The sequence below is a fragment of the Cnephaeus nilssonii genome (assembly GCF_951640355.1).
Source record: "Cnephaeus nilssonii genome assembly, chromosome: 21".
In the NCBI taxonomy this organism is placed as follows: domain Eukaryota; kingdom Metazoa; phylum Chordata; class Mammalia; order Chiroptera; family Vespertilionidae; genus Cnephaeus; species Cnephaeus nilssonii.
In genome coordinates this window covers 17,059,568-17,082,344 of record NC_137092.1, presented here as the reverse complement: position 1 = coordinate 17,082,344, position 22,777 = coordinate 17,059,568, and the positions used below count along the sequence as shown (strand labels likewise).

The 22,777-nt window shown below is 35.2% G+C and overlaps 1 protein-coding gene across 1 annotated transcript in view; it reads left to right on the top strand.

Moving 5' to 3' along the window:
- The window catches only part of KIFAP3 (kinesin associated protein 3), a 118,737-nt gene that overhangs the window by 12,360 nt on the left and 83,600 nt on the right, over nt 1–22,777 (top strand). Inside the window, exons 4-10 of the mRNA XM_079760743.1 lie at nt 1,272–1,327; nt 2,194–2,335; nt 6,256–6,355; nt 7,605–7,729; nt 9,427–9,525; nt 12,068–12,246; nt 21,639–21,801. Coding sequence (XP_079616869.1) covers nt 1,272–1,327; nt 2,194–2,335; nt 6,256–6,355; nt 7,605–7,729; nt 9,427–9,525; nt 12,068–12,246; nt 21,639–21,801 — 864 coding nt within the window. The remainder of the gene's footprint in view (nt 1–1,271; nt 1,328–2,193; nt 2,336–6,255; nt 6,356–7,604; nt 7,730–9,426; nt 9,526–12,067; nt 12,247–21,638; nt 21,802–22,777) is intronic.

The window sequence follows — 22,777 nt, the reverse complement described above, 5'->3', positions numbered from 1 at the left end:
TCTCCCATTTATTAAAAAAAAAAAAAGTTTCGACATATGTACATATGTGCTTTATGTTTTTTATTATTTACCACAAATAAAGGTCAGGAATTGTTATCTTTCTTTTAAAATTTTTTTACTGTTTCACTTCATTACTGCTGTGTATGTGCTCCATGTGAGTGACGTAGGTGCTTATGTAGATGGGTTCCGACTTACAGCGAAAATCGCGTTACGTTGCGCTGTAGGAATGGATCTCTGACGTAACTCGAGGACCTACTGTATTAGGGTTTTATTATATAGGATGGTTCTACACAAAATGATATTTCCATTTCATACTGTGTGTGTGTGTGTGTGCGCGTGTGCGTGTGCGTGCGCATGCACACATATGCTGAAATAAGGAATAAAAAGCAGATACCTTTTTAAATGTCAGCGGTCTTTACCAAAAAATAATTCTATATAATGGCTATATAATTCTATGTAATTCTAGAATAACAATAGGAGAGAATTGGGGGCAGAAAACCTATTTTCTCTACTCCAACTAGATTTATGTTTTCTAAATTTCTCATTGACATTTAGTTTATTATTTGAATGGGTGACTTAAGTATTTAAATATTAAATATATGTCATATGCATTAGACTATCGTAATGTTATGTTTTATGAATCTTTCTTAGGAAAATACTTCCTTTTCATTACTCAGTGTCTCTGTTGTTAACATGCTTCTATTTTTAGTTCCCTCAACAAGAACTAAGCCATTAAAATATTAGAGCTAAGTGACTGATTATTTATAGAAGGCATTTTCAAATAATCTAAACCAAAAATGAAACAAAATAAAAATACAGACATTTTAATGCAAAATCATCTCAGATTATTGAATGGTTAGTTATTTCATTTCATAGTATTACATTTACATATCTTTCATCATGGGTAAGTTCCAAAATATGATGCCCTTAAAATGACTTATAAAGACTTAAGTTTTGATTATACTAAGTAAAATAAATGAAATAGAAAATTTGTTTAAACCTTTTCAAGTAAGTCTTGTCTCTCTATGAACAGGAAATAAACTGCCCTGTGCCTAATGTATACTTTTATTAGTTAGCCCTAAATAGAGTTACTAACTCACATTGTATAATCAATAGGTATTTATTTAATGAATTGGTTGCCTGTGAACTTATTTAAGAGCAAAATTAAGCTTAGCTAATCAGCTGCTGAAAATAAAAATTACTCATAAATGCCAAAAACCTAGTTCTTCTCCTTAAAAAAAAAACAAAAACGTGGTTTGTTTTTTTTACAGAAAAAAAAGAAAAAACAAGCAAACCTAAAGATCCACCTCCTTTTGAAGGAATGGAGGTAAGACTACATTCTGATTATAAGATGTTGCCTTTTACCATCAGTAAATCTGATTATAAGGTGTTGCCTTTTAAGACTACATTCTGATTATAAGGTGTTGCCTTTTACCAACAGAAATCTGATTATAAGGTGTTGCCTTTTACCATCAGTAATTCATACAATCAACATTAAACATATGTATAGTTTTTTTAAAGTGATTGAACTTAGAAGTGCCTGAAAAAGGTAGAAAGTCAATATTTAATTGACAAAGGCAAAAATTATTGGGTATGTTTTTTAGACTATTTATGTTTTTTTAAATATATTTTATTGATTTTTTTACAGAGAGGAAGAGAGAGGGATAGAGAGTTAGAAACATCGATGAGAGAGAAACATCGATCAGCTGCCTCTTGCACACCCCCTACTGGGGATGTGCCCGCAACCAAGGTACATGCCCTTGACCGGAATCAAACCTGGGACCCTTGAGTCTGCAGGCCAACGCTCTATCCACTGAGCCAAACCGGTTTTGGCTAGACTATTTTTATAGAAAAATAAGTTGTGAAGTGTTTTAAATATTTTTATTGCAATATGTTTGAAATATTATTCATTATAGTGATACAAATTACTTTGTATTATATTTAAAATATTTTATAACTGATAGACCAAGTTTAGAGCTTGTATACTTCCCATTTTATCATATGGTTTATAATTACTTTTGTATTGAAGTCCTAGCACCCAAAGGTCTAATTTTCCCCTCTATGAGTCCTTTGAAAATTTATCTATCATTTTAAAAGGCAATGTATTGATCACAAAATATCATTCCTTTGACAGTGGCTCTGTTAAGTATTATTATTATTTTGGAATACTTTCTTCTTCTTCCTTTGTTTCAGATTGATGAAGTTGCTAACATTAATGATATGGATGAATACATTGAGTTATTGTATGAAGATATACCTGACAAGGTTCGGGGTTCTGCTTTGATCCTGCAACTTGCTCGAAATCCTGATAACTTGGAAGAACTACTATTAAATGGTAACTTAACAGTTATAAATATTAAAATTAGAAAAATTACTGTAAAATATGATTTTTAAATTATTATATTAGAGAATTAAGTTAAAATTATTTATGCTGAACTTAAAAATATACTTTTTCCAGCTCTTTCTTACCTTTTTTCTTCAAATTTTTAACATGAGAGCATAACATCTAAATGTTCTCTGGAGAATTCATCAATAATTTAATTTAAATAAGGGAAATCAAGCATTATTGGTACTGTATCTTTTCTTCTAATTTGGAACACTTTTTAAAAAAATATATTTTTTTATTGATTTCAGAGAGGAAGGGAGAGGGAGAGAGAGAGAGAAACATCATTGATGAGAGAGAATCATTGATCGGCTGTCTCCTACACACTTCCTACTGGGCATCAAGGCCACAACCCAAGCATGTGCCATGACTGGGAATTGAACTGTGACCAACCGCCTGTTCATAGATCGACACTCAACCATGGATCCACACCAGCCAGGCTGGAACACTTTTTATTTTTTCAATTAGGAGGCAATATGAAGCTTTTGACATTTGTATACGTGTCAGCCTGAAGGACTCCCTTTAGTATTTGTCATAGGGGAGTTCTACTATCTTAAGTTTTTATTTTCCTTGGTGTTTGAAGGATACTTTTGCTGGATAGAGAATTGTTGGTTGATTGTCTTTCTTTTAGCACTTTGAATATGTCATGCCACTACTTTCATGTCTCCATGGTTTCTGATGTGAAATCCGCTGTTAATTTTATTGAGGATCCTGTGTACATGTTGAATTGTTTTTCTCTTGCTGCTTTCAAGATTTTCTTTGTCTTTGGCTATTGCCAGTTTGACTATGATGTGTTTAAGTGTTGATATCTTTGAATTTATCTTAATTGGAATTTGTGGGTCTTCTTGGATGTGCAGATTAATGTTTTTCAGCAAACTTGGGAAGTTGTTAGCCATTATTTGTAAAATATTCATTTTACTCTTTTGTCTTCTCTCCTCTTGGAACTCCCATTTTGTTTATGTTAGTATGCTTGTTGATGTTCCCCAGGTCTTTGAGGCTCTGTTTATTTATTTTTCTTTTTTTTTCCTTTCTGTTCCTGAAACTAGATAATCTTAATTGACCTGCCTTTACATTTGTTCATTCTTTCTTTTTCTAGCTCATATCTGCTGTTAATATTATTAATGAATTTTTCATTTCAGATATTGTAATTTGCAATTGCAGAATTTCCACTTGGTTCATTTTTAAATAATGTGTATCTCTTTATGATATTTTTTGTTTGGTGAAACATCGTTCTCCTACCTTCTCATACTTTTCTTTAATTCTTTCAGTTCTTTTAATTCTTTTTTAAAAAGATATATTTTTATTGATTTCAGAGAAAAAGGGAGAGGGAGAGAGAGATAGAAACATCAATGGTGAGAGAGAATCATTCATTGGCTGCCTCCTGTACCACCCCCACCTGGGGATGGAGCCCGCAACCCAGGCATGTGCCCTGACCAGGAATCCAACCATGACCTCCAGGTTTATAGGCCGACACTTAACCACTGAGCCAAGCTGGCCGGGCCAGTTCTTTTAGTTCTTTGAATATATTTACAATAGATGATTTTAAATCTTTGTCTCATAAATTCAACATCTGAGCTTCCTCATGGACAGTTTCTATTGACTGCTGTATTTCCTGATTAAGAGATATCCTATCCTATTTCTTTGCATAGCTTGTATATTTTATTGTTGTTTTGAAATAATTTTGTGGAAACTCTGAAAATCTGATCCCCACTCCCTCCAGGGCCTGTTATTTTTGCTGTTCATTTGCTTAATGAGTTTCCTGCATTATTTCTGTAAAGTCTGTATTCTTTGTGCAGCCACTGAATCCTCTGCTCAGTTAGTTTAGTAGTAGCTGATGATTGTATAGAGATTTCCTTAAATGCCTAGCACTACATGTCCCAACCTTTGCTGGGGGAGCTGTGTGTGTGTGTGTGTGTGTGTGTGTGTGTGTGTGTGTGTGTGTGTGTGTGTAGGAGGGAGGCTTGTCCTCAGTGCTATAGCAGGTAGTTTAGAACCTTATCTTCATTTCCTGCTTACACATTGCCTTAAGGTTTTCCAGAGATGAGAGATTAGGTTCTTCTCTGGTCTTTCTCTGGCATGTGCATATCCCTGCACATAGAATCCTGGGAATGTGTTGAAGCTTTTCAAAGACCCTGTGAATATCTTTTTCCAGTTATTCCTCTTAAACATTTAGGTCAGCCTCTTGTTAACGCCAACTGGCAAGGCTGCTGCACATTACTGCCATGTCTTAACAAGTAGTTTTCAACAAATGCCCTGGGTGTAAGGCTGCATGGAACAAGCTCTGAGTCAGGACAAGTAAAGAAAACCCTGGGAATGGAGCTTTTCAGCAAGCATCCAGACGGATTAGAGAGTGACGGTTCTTTGAGGAGGGATTTGGGAAGCAAGCACCAAACTGTTCTGCCTCCTCCAGTTGCTGTTAGGCTGCTGTTTTTCACAGATGCCATAGTTGTGATTTTCTTGTATATTTTGTACATTTTCCTACTTATTATTTTGAGGTCACTTTAGTATATTCTCTAAAAAATTATAATGGAATTTTAATTTTGCCTTCTGTAAACTCTGTAATTTTCTTTGGGCTATTTCTTGATAACTCATGTATAATTCTTGTAGCTATAATTTCATTGAGATATTTCTCTGTTCTATACTAAAAGAGAAAAATGAAATAAAATTTGAAAAGTGGGTCACCAAACCTTTGCCTAAATCATGGTATTATAGTATGTCACTTCCAAAATATATTCTATAATATTCTATTGCCTCTGGATTATAGCGATGAAATGTCCAGATTCTTTGTTAAGTAGGACTTTTTGGAGCTTTTGCTCTTAATATACATTGCCTGTCTAATTACTTAATTCTAGAATGATTTTGGAGATTAGTATATATTATACTTTTATGTGCTCTGCATTGTGAATATGAAAAACATGAAACACCATTATAGGATTTTTCAGTTTGTTAAATTCTTTTAGAGTGGATTAATATCATAGTGAATTCTTATTGTTTCATAATCTGTATAGCCTGAAAGCTCAAATAAATTGAACACTTCCATTACAATGATAAATACTGATAATGCAGTCCACGAAGTATAATAGATCCTGGGTGCCAAAGAAAGTTAAATGATAAGTTATATATAATATACAGATATTCTATTTAATTTTTATTATATTAAGAATTGGTAGGCCATATAGCAACACTAATTTGAAAACAGTCTCATTACTTTATGATTACTTAATATGTGATAATTCTCATTAATCAATTCATTAATTTCATCTTTCTCATGATAAAAATCTAGCATGGACATTTATTAAACTACCCTGAAGCTAATTTTGTGAAAAATTTTTATTTTATTTATGTCTGTTGGCACCAATTTAACATGATATTAAAATATTAGACTTAATATTTTGTGTATAACTTTTATTTGGTTATTACTTTGCTTTAATGCAGCTAGTGTTAGTCTGCTAAACTGCTCATTATTTTTTTAGAGTTGTTCTAGTTTTTTTTACTTATTCACAAACACCTTAAATCACATGTTAAAAAAAGAAAAAAAGGATACTACTGTAGCAAGTGGAAATTCAACTAAAGACATAAGTGGTCTTATTATTTTATTGTCACCCAAGGTATATTTATATTACTTTATCTAAATCATATTTTATTTTTCTGTATACAGGAATAGACTTAAAGTTGCATGTTATGAGTTTTTAAGTAAAAGTTGGATTTCAGCTTTAAAAATAGCTTTCTGCGTTGGAAAGAAGCATCCTACTTTGTTGTCCCAGTTCTATCTTAGCTTTGTTATTTATTTATAAGTAGACATTTAAAACCAATCACCCTTTATACTAGAGGCAAGACGAATGATTATATTTGCATGTCCCATTTTTATCTAGAAACTGCCCTTGGTGCATTAGCAAGAGTCCTGAGAGAAGACTGGAAGCAAAGTGTTGAGTTAGCCACAAACATAATTTACATCTTTTTCTGTTTTTCCAGGTAAGTATTAAAATTAGGTAATAAAAGTAATAGTCTATCTGTATTTCTCCTTGTGTATGACATTGGTTTAGATTGTAAATCATTGGTTCACTTAGTCACTGTGTGTCTGCCCGTGCTCTGTTCTGAACTCTTATTCTGTTTTCTATCCTCTGTCCTCTCTGTTGTTCTGTTTAATTTAGTCTGTACTCACCCATGCACCCACAGTTTAAGAGTATGGACTCTGGACGTAGACTGTCTGGATTTGAATTTAAGTCCTGCTATTTATTAGCTGTGTGATCTTGGCTATATTACTTAACTTCTCTGTGCCATGGTTTCCTCATCTGTAAGCTGTGGATAATAATAGTAGCACCTTTTAGGTAGCTTTGAGAATAAAGCCTGATCCAGACTAAGTGCAGTGAATGTTATTGTTTTACATACACACCTGTTATGCATTCACATGTATTATTTTACACATATATTCTTTAGAAAGATGTTTTTTGAGACATTGTAAAAAGTCTCTAGCTAATTTCTAAAGAATTGCCTTTCTCTAGTCTAAAAATGTGTCTAGAATTAGCAAATAAATATTTACTGAATAAGTACTTGGATCAATGAATTGTCTAGGAAACATGCAAAACATGATTGCTAATAATTTTTTAAAATTTTTTATTGATTGATTTTAGTAGGAAGAGGAGAGAGAGAGAGAGAGAGAGAGAGAGAGAGAGAGAGAGAGAGAGAGAGAGAGGAGAGAGGGAGAGAGAGAGAGATTTGTTGTTCCACTTATTTATGCATTTATTGGTTGATTTTTGTATGGGCACTAACCAAGGATCAAAACCGTAATCTTGACATATCAGGTTGATGCTCTAACCAGCTGAGCTACTGGCCAGGACATGATTGATAATACTTTACTAGTTTATTCTTTGGTATTAGTTTTATTCAATAACAGTATTGTTATAGTATTAGTTTTGGTAGATGGTAGTCTGGAGATTTATTTTGAGGGTATCTGAATAGTTTAAATGGTTTTTAATTATAAATGTGTTTTGTTTAATTTCTAGCTTGAAAATAATTTTAATTCAGGTAATAGTAATATGTTAAAATATAGTTAAAGGAATCTCAGAATTTCAAGTCTTTCTAGTATGCTCTGTATTTATTTATTGATATGTGTATATCAAATTTATTTTCTATGTTGTTTGTACCAGTGTTTACCCTAAACAATTTCCTGAAACCACAAAATGTATTCCTTTAAACACATACTAAAATCTCTTCTTTAAAGCTTTTCTCAGTTTCATGGACTTATCACTCACTATAAAATTGGAGCTTTGTGTATGAATATCATCGATCATGAATTAAAAAGACATGAGCTTTGGCAAGAAGAACTTTCTAAGAAGAAGAAAGCTGATATCCTTTTAGAGTGGCATTTCACCCCACTGTTGTTGCCTATTGCTATGAGCTTTGGATGAATGGGATTTTTTTCCCCCATTCACAGTACAAGAAAAATGCAAGAGTGTTTTGTTTTAAGGTTAAGATGAATATTGAAACTGTCAGAATGAATATAGTTTGACATATACTTTTTTTTATCTCATCTAACTTTGATTACTTAATGAGGTAGAGGGAGATAAATTAGTGGTTCTGAATACTGAATTGGTGAATCTCTAAGTAGCTACATCTGTGCCTCCTAAGATCCTTTGGTTAGAAGTCTGGCTCACCACTGTTTCCTATGAAGTTCTTTCTCTGTGATTTTGATTGGAATGGGTATGGATTTGGTGATGAACCTATTACTGTCTTAAAAATGATTTAGTTAATAAGACTACTAGATTCCACTTCAAACAGATGATGCCCAGAATAGTCAAAGGATGTGGATTAGTTTAAACTATTTAGCACCCTCTTCAGAATAGATGTCTCTCAGCCCAGCCTGCACCCTCTCCAATCTGCGACCCCTTGAGGGATGTCCGACTGCCTGTTTAGGCCCGATCCAAGTAGGGGGCCTAAAAGGGCAGTTGGACATCCCTCTCACAATCTAGGACTGCTGGCTCCCAACTGCTCACCTGCCTGCCTTTCTGATTGCCCCTAACTGCTTCTGCCTGCCAGCCTGATCACCTCCTAACCACTCCCCTGCCAGCCTGGTCACCCCTAACTGCCCTCCCCTGCAGGCTTGATTATCTGCCCTCCCTTGCAGGCCGGGTGCCTCCCAACTGCCCTCCCCTGCTGGCCATCTTGTGGCAGCCATCTTGTGTCCACATGGGGGCAGTCATCTTTGACCACATGGGGGCAGCCATCTTGTGTGTTGAAGTGATGGTCAATTTGCATATTATCCTTTTATTATATAGGATTAGATAGGATAGAGGCCTGGTGCACGGTTGGGGGCGGACTGGTTTGCCCTGAAGGGTGTCCCGGATCAGGGTGGGGGCTCCCTTGGGGCATGGGGCGGCCTGGGCGAGGAGCCTGTGGTCGTTTGCAGGCTGGCCACGCCCTCCGGCAACCCAAGCGGAGGCCCTGGTATCTGGGATTTATTTATCTTCTATAATTGAAACTTTGTAGCCTTGAGCGGAGGTCTGGGCCCGCCAGGGCAGGCAGAAAGCTTGGCTTCCTCCATTGCTGGGGGCAACTCAAGCCTCCTGCTCTCTCCATGGCTGCAGCCATCTTGGTTGGGTTAATTTATATACTCGCTCCTGATTGGTTGGTGGGCATGGCTTGTGGGTGTAGCAGAGGTATGGTCAATTTGCATATTACTCTTTTATTAGATAGGATCCTTTTTAAGTCAGTAATAATTTTGGTACATGGACCTACTTGCTAATCTGTTGAAAGAGACTTGTGTACATACATAAAATATTTGCTTATGATTTCTGGGGATTCAAGTATTCGGTGAAGCCCAAAAATGTGTTCACCCAAGGACTCCAAGCACATCCTTGAACCCTTGGTTAAGAAGTCCTGTTATGACACAGTTATTATGCAGAGAATACTATTTTAGTTAAATTATTAGAGAAAATAACTGGATAATGTTGCACATGCAGTTTAATAGCACTATTCTTCATAGTGTTTTTCAGTAGGGTTTCTTCTTTGCTTCAATGAGTATGGAAGATCCTTAACTTGTTTACTTGATGAAGACCCTGAAAACCAAACTTTGAGAAAAGAGTATGAAAAAACCTTTAAAAAATACCAGGGGCTTGTGGTAAAACAGGAACAACTCTTACGAGGTACGAATTCTTAAACACTGAGAAATATAGCAAAATGCTTACTCTATGTTTAGTTTGTTCCATTTTTTTTTTTTGTCAGATTGGTAAAGGTAATAGAATAATTGAGAGTTTTATACATTTTAATATGCTACAAAACTTGTGTCTTTAGCATGGGTAATAATGTTTTAAATTTTACTCTATTATTTTCCAACAAAAAACCCACTCAGTTTTTAAATGTGTAGATACTTGTTATTTATTTGCACAGAGATGATGTTTAATCCATTTTGTAACCTTTTCATTAATAAGAATCTTGTCTTTCAATCCCTAATAAACTTAGTGAATTATTTTGTTGCTTTCATAGAAGATTGATGTAAAAATTTTCATAATATTTCTCTTTAATAAAATAGAGTCTTCTTTGGGGTTATTGAGAGATTTACATGTTCACTGGTATGGTTTCCCATTCATAAGATGCAAAGTGAGAATGATCTGGGGCTTTCAAGTGTACAATCAATTTCTGCTTTGTAGCTAACTACTGAGATATAATTGACATATAATAGTGTAAGTTTAAGGTATCAATAGGATAATTTGATTCATGTATATATTGCAAAATGTTTATCACAATAAGTTAACACATCCTTTACCGCAAGTAATTACTATTTTGTTGTTATTATGGTGATAACATTTAAGTTCTCTCATAGCAACCTTCAACTATACAATACAATATTGTTAACTCTGGTCATCATGATGTACATTAGATTCCAAGAATTTATTCATCTTATAACTGAAAATTTGCACCATTTGCACCATTTTCATCTTATAACTGAAAATTTGCATCATTTCCCCCCACAACTCAGCTTCTGGTAACCAATCAGTCTACTCTCTATTTCTATGAATTCAACTATTGTAGATTCTACATATAAGTGAGAACTTACAGTATTTGTCTTTCTCTGTCTGACTTATTTCATTTAGCATAATGCCCTCAAGGTCCATCTATATTGTCACAAATGGCAGATATTCTTTCTTTATAGATAAATAATACTCCATATATATATGATGGTTACCAGAGGGGAAAGGGGAGTGAGGGAGAGATAGTAAAGATTAAAGGGGGCCCTAGCCAGTTTGGCTCAGTGGATAGAGCGTCGGCCTGCAGTCTGAAAGGTCCTGGTTCTATTCCAGTCAAGGGCACATGCCCGGGTTGCGGGCTCGATCCCCAATGGGGGGCGTGCAGGAGGCAACCGATCAATGATTCTCTCTCATCATTGATGTTTCTATCTCTCTCTCCCTCTCCTTTCTCCTCTGAAATCAATAAAAATATTTTAAAAAAAAAAAAAAGAGTAAAGGAGAGTCAAATATATGGTGACGGAAGGAGATTTGACTTTGGTGGTAAACACTCAATGCAACATACAGATGATGTATTATAGAACTGTATACTTGAAACCTATATAATTTTATTAACCAATGTCACCCTAATCAATTTAATTAAAAAATAAAACAAATGATATGTTAGATATAAACCCAAATATATCAGTTATTATATTGCATGTGAGTGGATTAAATACAATCTGGATGCCACTTTAAGAAAAAAAATGGGTTACTATCAGCTAGTGTAGTGCCTGGAATACAGCAAGTACTTAATTATTGTGAATTACCTTTCCAACTCAAATATTTGTTAAATAAATTTAATATTTATGTATATATTTCATACTTATGCATACATTTTTTCTATTCATAAAGGTTTAGAGATGGTTTATAAGAATACATGAAATTAAATACTAAAAAATGAATAAAATCGAGGCCATAGGAGAGCAAAAAGATCATATTGACCATAATGGCCTACATAATTCTGGCAGAAAGTGTTCAAGTCTTAACTCTGAAGCTTTCTGCCCATCAAGGCAAAATGTCAAACATTATCTGTTACATAATTCTGTCAAAAGGAACAATTATATGAGTTATGACAACCTAGTCACTTTTACAACATATTTAAAAGAAATTTTACTTAGAACTAGTAGACAGTGACCTCAACTTTGTCTGGTATAACAGTTATATTACTGAATTTCATACAGGTTATTTCCTGTAGTGGCTGTCAGAAAATCAGTTTTAAAATGAAAAAGGTTTTAGAATCCTTAGATTCAGCTTAGTTGAACAATACATTTTGGATTATAGCTCTTTTTAACATAGCAGCCTCTAGTTGTTGAAATTTTACCTTGTTTTCTACATCTATAAAATTATTGTTCCCCACCTGCCTATTTTATTATTTGCTAACATATTCCTTTAATTTCCATTTGATTACTGTTAAGTGCTAAGCTCCAAGAGGGTATGAATCATTGTCTTATTATGGTTCTTGTGTCCTTCATAGATCATAAGAATGTCATTTTATATATATGTTTTATTTTATATAACATAGCATTTAATAATAACAAATTTTTCTAATGAATAAATTAATAACTAGTTAAAATTTTCAAAATTATATATTCTAAGAACTACATCTGTTCCTTCAGTGAGCAGGAATGATTTATTAAATTATTGATTTAATACGCCAATCTCATCTGTTTTACTTTTCTAGTTGCTCTTTATTTGCTTCTGAATCTTGCTGAGGATACACGCACAGAACTGAAGATGAGGAATAAGAACATAGTTCACATGCTGGTGAAGGCTCTTGATCGGGACAATTTTGAGCTGCTTATTCTAGTTGTGTCATTCTTGAAGAAACTCAGCATTTTTATGGAGAATAAAAATGATATGGTAACTTACATTGAAACTGTCCATATTTGCCATTTTCAAGTTAGAATATTTTGATAAAAAGTAAACACATTATCCCCCTACTAAGATAATGCTGAATGAAAATTTAATAATAACAATAACTCCCTTAAATAGCTTTATTGGGAAATACATTTCAGATTACTTAATACTCCAGATAATTGAAGCTTATAGAAAAATATAAAAATCTTTTTCTAATGTATAGAATGAATTTTTTCATATTAAACAGTATATATAGAAAGTAATTTAAACTTAAGTTGTGCTTCAGAGTTATCTGCCCTTATATAATTTTCCCCTAAAGTATTTTTTCTCCTGCATTTCAAATATTGTTTGTGAAATTTCAGTTTAGCCCAGTCTCTTCTTTCTCACTTACTGTTCCAGTTGGTAGGCATAAGCTATTGATTCTGCTCCTTAATATTCCTTCTTTCTTCTATTCCAAGTGCTATTTGTACCAGTTCATGCCCTCTTTTTTATACCTTCTTCATTTCTTGTTTGAATTATTGCAGTGGTCTTTGAGGCATACAAGTTAATTGTATATTATTTCCCCTTCTGAAAATATGCATTATACAGAAATATATAAAGATAGAATAAAAATTACCTGCTTTTGCTATGTTATTTAAAAGTCTTTGTTAGAACAATGTTATATTTAAAATAGACCAGACATTAACCTTACCTTGATTTCCAATATTTAAGTTTATAATTTTAGCTATTATAAATAACACTTCAGTGGACACATTTGTACATGTGTCTTTGTCCATATTTCTGATTATTTTCTTACTAGAGGCCCTGTGCACGAATTCATGCACCAATGGGGTCCCTTGGCCTGGCCTGCAGGATCAGGTCGAAATTGGCTCTCCAACATCCCCTGAGGAATCCTGGATTGCAAGAAGGTGCAGGCCAGGCTGAGGGACCCCACCGGTGCATGAGCAGGGCTGGAGAGGGACACAGGAGGTTGGCCAGTTGGGGAGGGACTGCGGGAGGGCTCCAGGGCATGTCCAGCCTATCTCGCTCAGTCCTGATCAGCCGGACCCCAACAGCAAGCTAACCTACCAGTCAGAGCATCTGCCCTCTGGTGGTCATTGCACATCTAGCGAGTGGTTGAGCGGCCTTAGCTTATCATTAGCATATTACACTTTAATTGGTTAATGGAGGACCGGACACTTAGCATATTAGGCTTTTATTATATAGGATGATATAGTCCTAAAAATGGAATTATTGGCTCATTATTCTGAACTCCACTGAGAACCATTTTAGAGCTATATGCTAATATAAGTCATTATGTTACTATGTATTATTGGTATAAATGGATTCTTCTTCAGATAGTCTAAATATATAATATTTCTTCCTACTCTTTTTTTCTTCTTTTAAAACAAATGAACTAGGAAGTAGCTTATGTTTATCAAATGACACAGTATGCATCTACTTTTTATTGATTAGATTAATATTTAATACACTACTGATATGTTTATTCAATCAAAAATTACCTCAAGAATATTATTAAAATTATTTTCTGGTAAGATCATAGATTCAGAATATAAATTGTCTCATCAAACCTCATTTTTTATTAAGGAGGAAAAACAAGGTTCAGGAAAGGTAATCATGCATAAGGATGATTAACCAGATTTTTACTGTCGCTGGTGTGCATGTCATCTTTTATTGTGGAAGAAGGGCATTTTATTTAAGGGCATTGTCTCGCATCGGGATTTTTAGAGCTTGACTGGACCTTACCTCCTTGTTTAGATTTAGTGAATTACTTCCTAATTTTGCAGATGGAAGTAGCAGAGGATTGGAGAGGTTAAGTAATTTGCTAAAAGATCTCCAGGTCATGTTTCCTACTCTTTCTCTCTGCCTTTAAGACAAAAATTTTTTGTCTTTATGTGTGTTTTTTTTTAATTTTTGGCAAGCTTAAGTATAAGCAATTTTTAAATAGCTGCCAGAAACACTAAAAAGAATTACTTAAAGGCTGAAAGAAATTTTCTGATTGTTGATAAGCTGACATTTTACATATAAATTTAATAAAACAATTATCATACATTCCATTTTGTAGATATATAATTAAGAGGGCATTTCATGTTGAGACAGTTACTAAATTTAGCTTTGGGGATTGGGCTTTTATAAACCTGAAAGACATGATTAGAAGGCTGTGCCTAGCGTTTAACTATCTGGTTAGACTACCTGGCAATTTTACATTCCATTTGCTGCAATGGAAATACAAATTAATTTTTTTAAAAACTCTCCAGGTTACGTTATTAAGTTTTCTATAACACCAGTGTGTACTGTTGCTTTTTTTCAAAAGAAAAATATTACTTAATATAATTAGTAACAGATGAAGCCTGTGGCGATTTTGTTTAAAAGGGGTGTTGGAAGGGATGGCTGATCTATTTGTGAGGTTGTATTATTTATTTAAATAATGTATTTGTTTTAGTGTTGATGTGAACTAATACTGACCTTGCTTTTTAGTTGTATATTTTAAAGGAAATTTAGTTTACTGAAAAAATATTTTAATTAATAATTTAAATTGAGATTTTATATTTTAATACAGTATAACAAAAAGGTAATAAGTCATATTAGAATATGATTTTAAGAGTAACAACAGAAAGGATATATATTCCTTGAGTTGCTTTTTTCTTATTAAATTTTGAGTTTTTTTGTTATATTTTGAATATATCTTTTATCAATAGTTATGTTTTGCAGATATTTTTTCCTAGTTTCTGTGACTTGTTTTTTCATTCTTCTATGAAGAGCAGAAGGTGGTTTTGTTTTTGTTTTGTTTTTATTGATTTCAGAGAGGAAGAGGGAGAGAGAGAGAGAGATAAAAACATCAGTGATGAGAGAGAATCATTGATCTGCTGCCTCCTGCATGCCCCACACTGGGGATTAAGCCGGAAACCCAGGCATGTGCCCCAACTGGGAATTGAACTGTGACCTCCTGGTTCATAGGTCGACACTCAACCACTTGAGCCACGCAGGCTGGGCAAGAGCAGAAGGTTTTAATTGTTAGGAAGTCCAGTATATCAAAGAATTTTTTAATGGTTTATATTTTGGTGTTTTACTTAAGAAATCTTTGCCTAACTTAGGTCACAAAGATATCTTCCTACTTTCTCTTCAAGAAGTTTTATAGGCTTTGTGTTGTTGCTCTTTTGTTTATTAGTCTGTGATCCACCCATTCTTAGTTAATTTTGTATATGGTTCAAGGTATGTATCAAGATTCATGTTTTGAAATGGATAGCCAATTGTTCCAGCACCATTTGTTGAAAAGACTATTCTTTCTCCATTGAATTGCCTTTACACCATATTAAAATTGCCTTTGTACCTTTGTTGAAAATCAATCAGTTATATATGTGTTTCTATTTTTGGACTCTCTTTTCTATTACATTTACCATGTGTCTGAGTTTTGACCAATACATCTTTGTCTCAATTATTGTAGCTTTATAGTAAGTTTTGAAATTAGGTGGTACATGGCCTCAAATGTTGTTATTCTTTTTTTCAATTATTCTGGCTTTTTCATATTTTTTACTTTACCATACCCATTTAGAATCATACCCAATCTATTTCTTTTAAAAAAAAATCTTAGAATCTTGATTGGGATTGTATTGAATCTATTGTCAGTAATAATATATATTCAATATATTAGTCACATTGGATTTTCCAATCCATGAACATGGTATAGCTCTCCATTTGTTTAGGTCTTTCTTGATTTCTTCCATTATTTCAGTTTTTAGCAAAAAAAAAAATGTAGTTTAAAAATTGTAGTTTTTATAAAAGAAATTAGTTTTCCATTGTTGATCTGTTATTGAAATATAATTAATATATAATGTCCTATTAGTTTCTTTGTACATCATAGAAATTTGATATTTACATACGTTACAGAATGATCACTGCAGTAAGTCTAGTTATCATCTGTTGTGATTGATAGTATAAAGAAATATAGTTGATTTTCATATATTTGTGCCCTGTAACCTTGCTAAATTCACTTTTTAGTTGTAGTTACTCTTTGTATGTTCTTGGGGCTTTTCTAAGTAGGAAATTGTGTTATTTGTAAATAGAAAGTTTTACTTGTTCCATTCTAATTTGCATGCCTTTTTGTTTTCCTATGCTACTAGAGAAAGGCTCTTTAATATGATGTTAAAAAGGAATTCTGTGAGTGGGCTTTCCTGCCTTGTTACTAATCTTAGGAGGAAAGCAATGTTTTTTACTATTAAGTATAATGTTATCTAGGTTTTTTGTAGATACTCTATCAGTTTAAGTTCTGTTCCTAGTTTATTGAGACTTTTAATTATGAATGAATGTTGGATTTTGTCAGATGCCTTTTCTGCATTGGTTGAAATGATAATACAGTTTTTCTTCTTGAGACTGTTGATACAGGGATTTGTATTGATTGACTTTCACATGTTGAGCTGGTCACATTCACAGGATAAACACCACTTGATCATGATGTATTGTATTTTTTATACATTGCTACATTATGTTAGGTAATGTATTGTGGAAGATTTTTGTACCTATGTTTATGAGGGATTTCTAGTTTATAGTTTTCTTATGTCGTGGGCTGGTTTTGCTATTATGATAAATGTGGCCTCATAGAATGAATTGGGAAGCATTTTCTCTCCAATTTTTCTGCAAGGGTTTGTGTAGAATTGCATTATTTATACTTGAATGTTTAATAGAATTCACCAGTGAAAACGTCATCTGGGCCTGGAGTTTTCTTCCTTAAACTTCTTTAATATCTGTAAGACTATTTACGTTTCTATTTCTTTCTGAGTGGTAATGTTGTAGTTTGTGTTTTTCAAGGAATTTATCCATTTCATCTATGTTCTCAAATGTATGAATACAAAATTCTAGGTTGATATATATCTCAGGTAATATCTGTTCGTCTTGAAGATTATTTTTCCTCTGAGAAGCCTTCCTTGACAACAACTCACACTGAGATGATCTCAGGTTCAGTCTCACGGTACTCTTTTTTTCTCTCTCGTGTATAATAGTTATACAATTACAATTAATTGTATAATTGTTATTATTTTTTTTGCTGTAATTCACACCCTCTGGTGTATAAAATCCATGAAGTCAGGAACCATTTCTTTCCTGTTCATATATGTATGCATACATATATATCCGGGGCTTATTTAAGAAATATTTGTTGAATGAATAAAGAAAGAAATCTGGAAAAGAATTTATTCACTGTAATCAATTGAAGCTAGTGACAGAGCCACAGTTTTGTATAAATGTGATAAGTATTTGTCACTGGCCTCTGTGGAAATGGTTTTTGGCAGTTAGCAAATGAATGATTGACCCACCCTCTTTAACAGACTAAACTAGGAGAAATAGAGACCCTAATCAGTGAGTCTTTGGAGATGGATTTGTACTTTATAATGAAGAGCTCTCAGACATAACAGCAGTGAGACTGTGGAGAGTAGATAGAGTTCTGAAGGCAAAATTGTTGCTTGGTCAATTTAGCATTTAAAATTTTTAGGGTACTCCCTGGGATGGAATGAAAGGGAAAAAGTATATCTAGGGCTCAATTATTAATGTAGCATTTACAAGGTCAGTGAACAATTGCAATAAAGATATGGAAAAGATGGTATAAATAAATGCTTGCTTTATACTGCTAATAAAAGAAAAAGTGGAGCAGGATTTTTCATAAACATTATAGTAATGATAAAAAATTATGTAGTTATATAGAACTAGAGGCCTGGTGCATGAAATTTATGCATGTGGGGGTGGGGAGGGGTGTCCCTCAGCCTGGCCTTCACCCTCTCCAATCTGGGACCCCTTGAGGGATGTCCGACTGCCGGTTTAGGCCCGGATCCCACAGGGATCATGCCTGAACCGGCAGTTGGACATCCCTCTCACAATCCAGGACCACTGGCTCCTAACCGCTCACCTGCCTGCCTGCCTGATCACCCCTAACCACTCTCCCTGCCTGCCTGATTGCCCCTAACCACTCTGCCTGCCGGCCTAATAACCCCTAACTGCTCCCCTGCCAGCCTGATCATTCCTAACTGCTCCCCTGCCAGCCTGATCGCCCCTAACCACCTCTGCCTTGGCCCCTGCACCTGGGACCCAGGCTTCACTCCCTCTTGCCAGCCGCAGGCAACCGGGACCCCCGGTGGCTCAGGTCAGGCTGTCCACAGGTACCCGGCACTGCAGGCGGCTTCTCCCAGGCTGGCCACAGCCACAGGTGCCCAGGACCACAGGTGGCTTCACCCAGGTCCGGCTTTGTCAGGAAGGATGTCCAGAAGACGTCTAGTCTAATTAGCATATTATCCTTTTATTAGTATAGATTGCTCTCCTTTTTAGCCATTGCATTGTAATAAAGATATGTGATATTTTTATAACCAAAATTTTCTGATTGCTACCTTAAGAAATGTGAATACAGGGCTTATATTACCAAATAAGATCTGTCCTCTGTGATTTCATACTCTCAAACAAGCTTTCTTGATGCAATGTTATAATCTTCTAGGTTTGGGAGGTTAACAAACCTTTTCTGTAAATGACTGAGTAGTCAATATTTTAGGCCTTGCAGTTTATACGGCCTCTGTCACAACTACTCAGCCCTACAGGTGGAGCATGATAGCAGCCATGGGCAGTCTATAAACAAACTGAAGGTCCGGTGTACAAATTCGTGCACCAGTGGGGTTCCTCAGCCTGGCCTGCATGAGCAGGCCAAAACCGGCCCTCCGACATCCCCCAAGAGGTCCTGGATTGCGAAAGGGCACAGGCCCGGCCAAGGGACCCCACCGGTGCATGATGAGGGCCTGGGAGGGACGCGGGAGGTTGGCCAGCTGGAGAGGGACCACGGGAGGGCTCCAGGGCGTGTCCAGCCCGTCAGTCCCGATCAGCCGGACCAGCAGCAAGCTATACTATCAGTTGGAGCATCTGCCTCCTGGTGGTCAGTGCATGTCATAGCGAGCGGTTGAGTGGCCTTAGCATATTATTAGCATATTATACTTTGATTGGTTTAATGGACAACCGGACACTTAGCCTATTAGGCTTTTATTATATAGGATGAGCATGGCTGTTTTCCCATAAAACTCTATTTATGGAAACTGCAATATTTGAATTTCAAATAATTTTCATGTGTCTTAATTTTTTCAACCATTTAAAAAGGTAAAGGTCAAAAATTAGCTTTAGCTCTTGGGTTTTATTAAATGACATGTCAGGCCAGATTAGACACATTATCCATAGTTTTCTGACCCTTGTCCTAGAGTTTCAAATGTTACTCGTAAACCAGGCTCTCTCCTGAATTTTACAAGATTTCCCAAGATCCACTGAATAGTCACCTAAAATTAATGACAAAAATTAAAATAATTTTGCTCTTCTTGTCATATGCCTGTTTTTCAACTTAAAAAGCTTAGTTAAATGGCACCTACATCCACCTTATTGACAGTATGGAAAAGGGGCCTGAGACTGCTCTTATATAGGCCCTCTCACAAGGTTGGCCATAGCTGGTATCTAGGAACTTGGAATTCTGGAGTGTTTTCACTGTTTCCTAACTCATAAGGCTGGTTTACTGTGCCTAAATTGTTTGCACAAGCAACGTGGTTTATGCTAAATACTGCTTTCCTTTTGGGAGTCTGCAGTTTTAGTCTGAGCTAGGTAAAGGGTACCTATGTGACTTTCCCCCAGTAAAAAATCTTGGGCACCAAGTCTCAGTCTCAATCCAACACTGGATGGAGCACATCCTGTATTTGTCTGTGGGGAAAGGATTCTAGGAAGCTTACACCTGGTTTTCTCTGGACTTTGCCTTCACTGGGCCTTTCTTCTTTTCTAATTTTACTTTGCATCCTTTCATTGTAATGAACCACAGTCATAAATGTGATTATATGCTGAGTCTTGTGAGTCCTCCTAGCAAATCACCGAACACATTGAACCAAGCCAAAAACCTGAAAGTCATCTTTAGTGCCTCCTCTTCATTGCTCATTCATGTGATTTGACTGTATCTCTTAAATACCTCTCAAATTAGTCTTTCCTCTTCAATATTTATATTCTTTCTTTGATTCAAACCCTAATCACAAGGCAATATATTCTTCAGCACTTACCTTCAATCTCTACCTATACAGTGTACCATAAGCATTTGTTTGTATCTGTGTGTGTGTGTGTGTGTGTGTGTGTGTGTGTGTGTGTGTGTGTTTACTGATATGTTTATTTATATATTACTAGTCTGACCATATCACCCTCTGAACTAAAAACCATTCTGGGCACTTTACTGCCTATAGGACAATTTAAACCTGTTAGCAGAGCATTAAAAGCTTTCTGTGATCTGTCCAGTGTCTGTCCTTCTGGGCAGCTGCCACTCTCCAGCATATACTTTGTATTGTAGTCATACGAAAGCACAGCCATCTCTCAACAAGCTTTTATGCCCTAGTGCCTGACCACTGGCTTTCTCTTCTCTTAACAAGAGGGCAAATTATTATACATTTTAAAGAACTTTGTTTCTAATTTGAAGTCTTTTCTGTTCTTCTAGGTAGCTTACTGCTTCCTTCCATGTTGCTTCCAGGCAATTTATGCATTCCATTTCATCACATTGTATTTAATTATTTGTTCCATTTCTCTGCTCTCTTTCTAGACTGCAATCCTTGAAGGCCAGGACTAGATCTTGTTTGCTCTAGCACAGGGCTGGCACTTAGTAGGTGGCAACCCATGCATTTTCAAGAACCCGGTGTAATTTGTCCTCTAGTTGATGCTATTATGTAAAGGAAGGAAGGGATGATGTGGCAATGTATGTTTTCACCTCAAAAGTTTGCTTTCATACCAATCAGAAATAATATATGCACCCCTATGTTCACAGCAGTGCAATTTACAATAGCTAAGATCTGGAAACAGCCCAAGTGCCCATCAGTAGATGAGTGGATGAATAAAGCTCAGTGCATTTACACCATGGAATACTATGCAGCAGTAAAAAAGAAGGATCTCACTCTTTGAGACAGCATGGAGGGATCTGGAGAGTATTATGCAAAGTGAAATAAGCCAATTAGAGAAAGACAAGTATCACATGATCTCACTCATGTGGAATCTAAAGAACAAAATAAACTGATGAACAAAATAGATCCAGAGACATAGAAGCATGGGACAGAGGGAAGGCGGTGGTGGATGGGTGGGAAGAGATAAACCAAATAACCCATGGGCACAAGCAATAGTGTGGTGAAGGCCTGGGGTGGGGAGCCAGAAAGGGTCAATGGGAAATGAAAGAGGACATTTGTAATACTTTCAACAATAAAGATTTTTTTAAAAATTTAAAGTTTGCTTTTAGAGAAGTTTATGGATTAAAATGAGTATATAGCTTAACACATAATTAGGGTACAATGAAAAAATTATAATCTTTTTTTTTTGTCTTATTGTGCAACAGAACCTCACTGCATTTGTATTATTATTTTACATAGGTGGAAATGGATATTGTTGAAAAACTGGTAAAAATGGTACCTTGTGAGCATGAAGATCTGCTGAATATCACCCTCCGGCTTTTATTAAACCTGTCCTTTGACACAGGACTGAGGAATAAGATGGTACAAGTTGGACTGCTTCCCAAACTCACTGCACTCTTAGGTATGCTTTTTAAAAATTAATGATAGTGTTGCTTGGAATTTCCAACATCATTGGAAAATTGAGCAGTGTGTTAAAAAGTCAGCTGAACAAAAATTATATGTATTATATATGTGTGTGTGTGTGTGTGTGTGTATATATACATATACATATACATATACATATACATATACATATATATAATCTTTGGGAACTTAAAAATGAACAATGAATGAAAAATGACATATGCCAGGATTCCCCTGGTGCTGTAGAATGCACTGGAATAGAAACTGTTAACTCTGGCTTCATTTACCCATGTGAAAGTGAAATCAATGTGCAACTATATAGGGAAGCAAGAGGGAAAATTATTTTCTCTTCGTTTTTTTAAAAAGCAGATATCATTTAACTTCTTATATGCTGCCATACTTTTAAAATACTCCTGACAACTACACAAATTTGGTGAGCCTTTTTGTCATTAAGTAAAAAGGCATTTTTATATAGAGTGAGTTAGAAAAGACTGTATTGGAGGATTCAGTTGATGATACATTTTTTTCTTTTAGCTGTTAGGAAGAGATCTACATAGCAAGGATGGACTCAGGTGCTAACTCTTCTGTGTTTTTACATAATGCTTCTTAGCAGAGTATTATTCACCCTTGATCTTGGTCTGTTCAGTGTCTGTCTTTACAGGCAACTGTTACTCCCCAGCACATGCTGTATACTGTGTCCTTGCTGAGCCCTCAGAGTCCCCTAAACAAGCACTTTTTATGCCTATGTGCCTGTTCATCTGCTTTTTCCTTCTACCAGGGATGCCACTGCCTTTACTAGCCAGAAAGCTAATTCTCCCTTGTCTTTTAAGACTCTGTTCCTTTGTTTCAGTATTGCAATTTCATTCTTGTTTTGTAGCGTTCTCCATAGTCAAATATTTTGTAACAGTTTCCAATAGTAGTGGGATAGTAGTGGAATGATTTAAAAATGCGTTTATTCTTTGCTATCTAATATC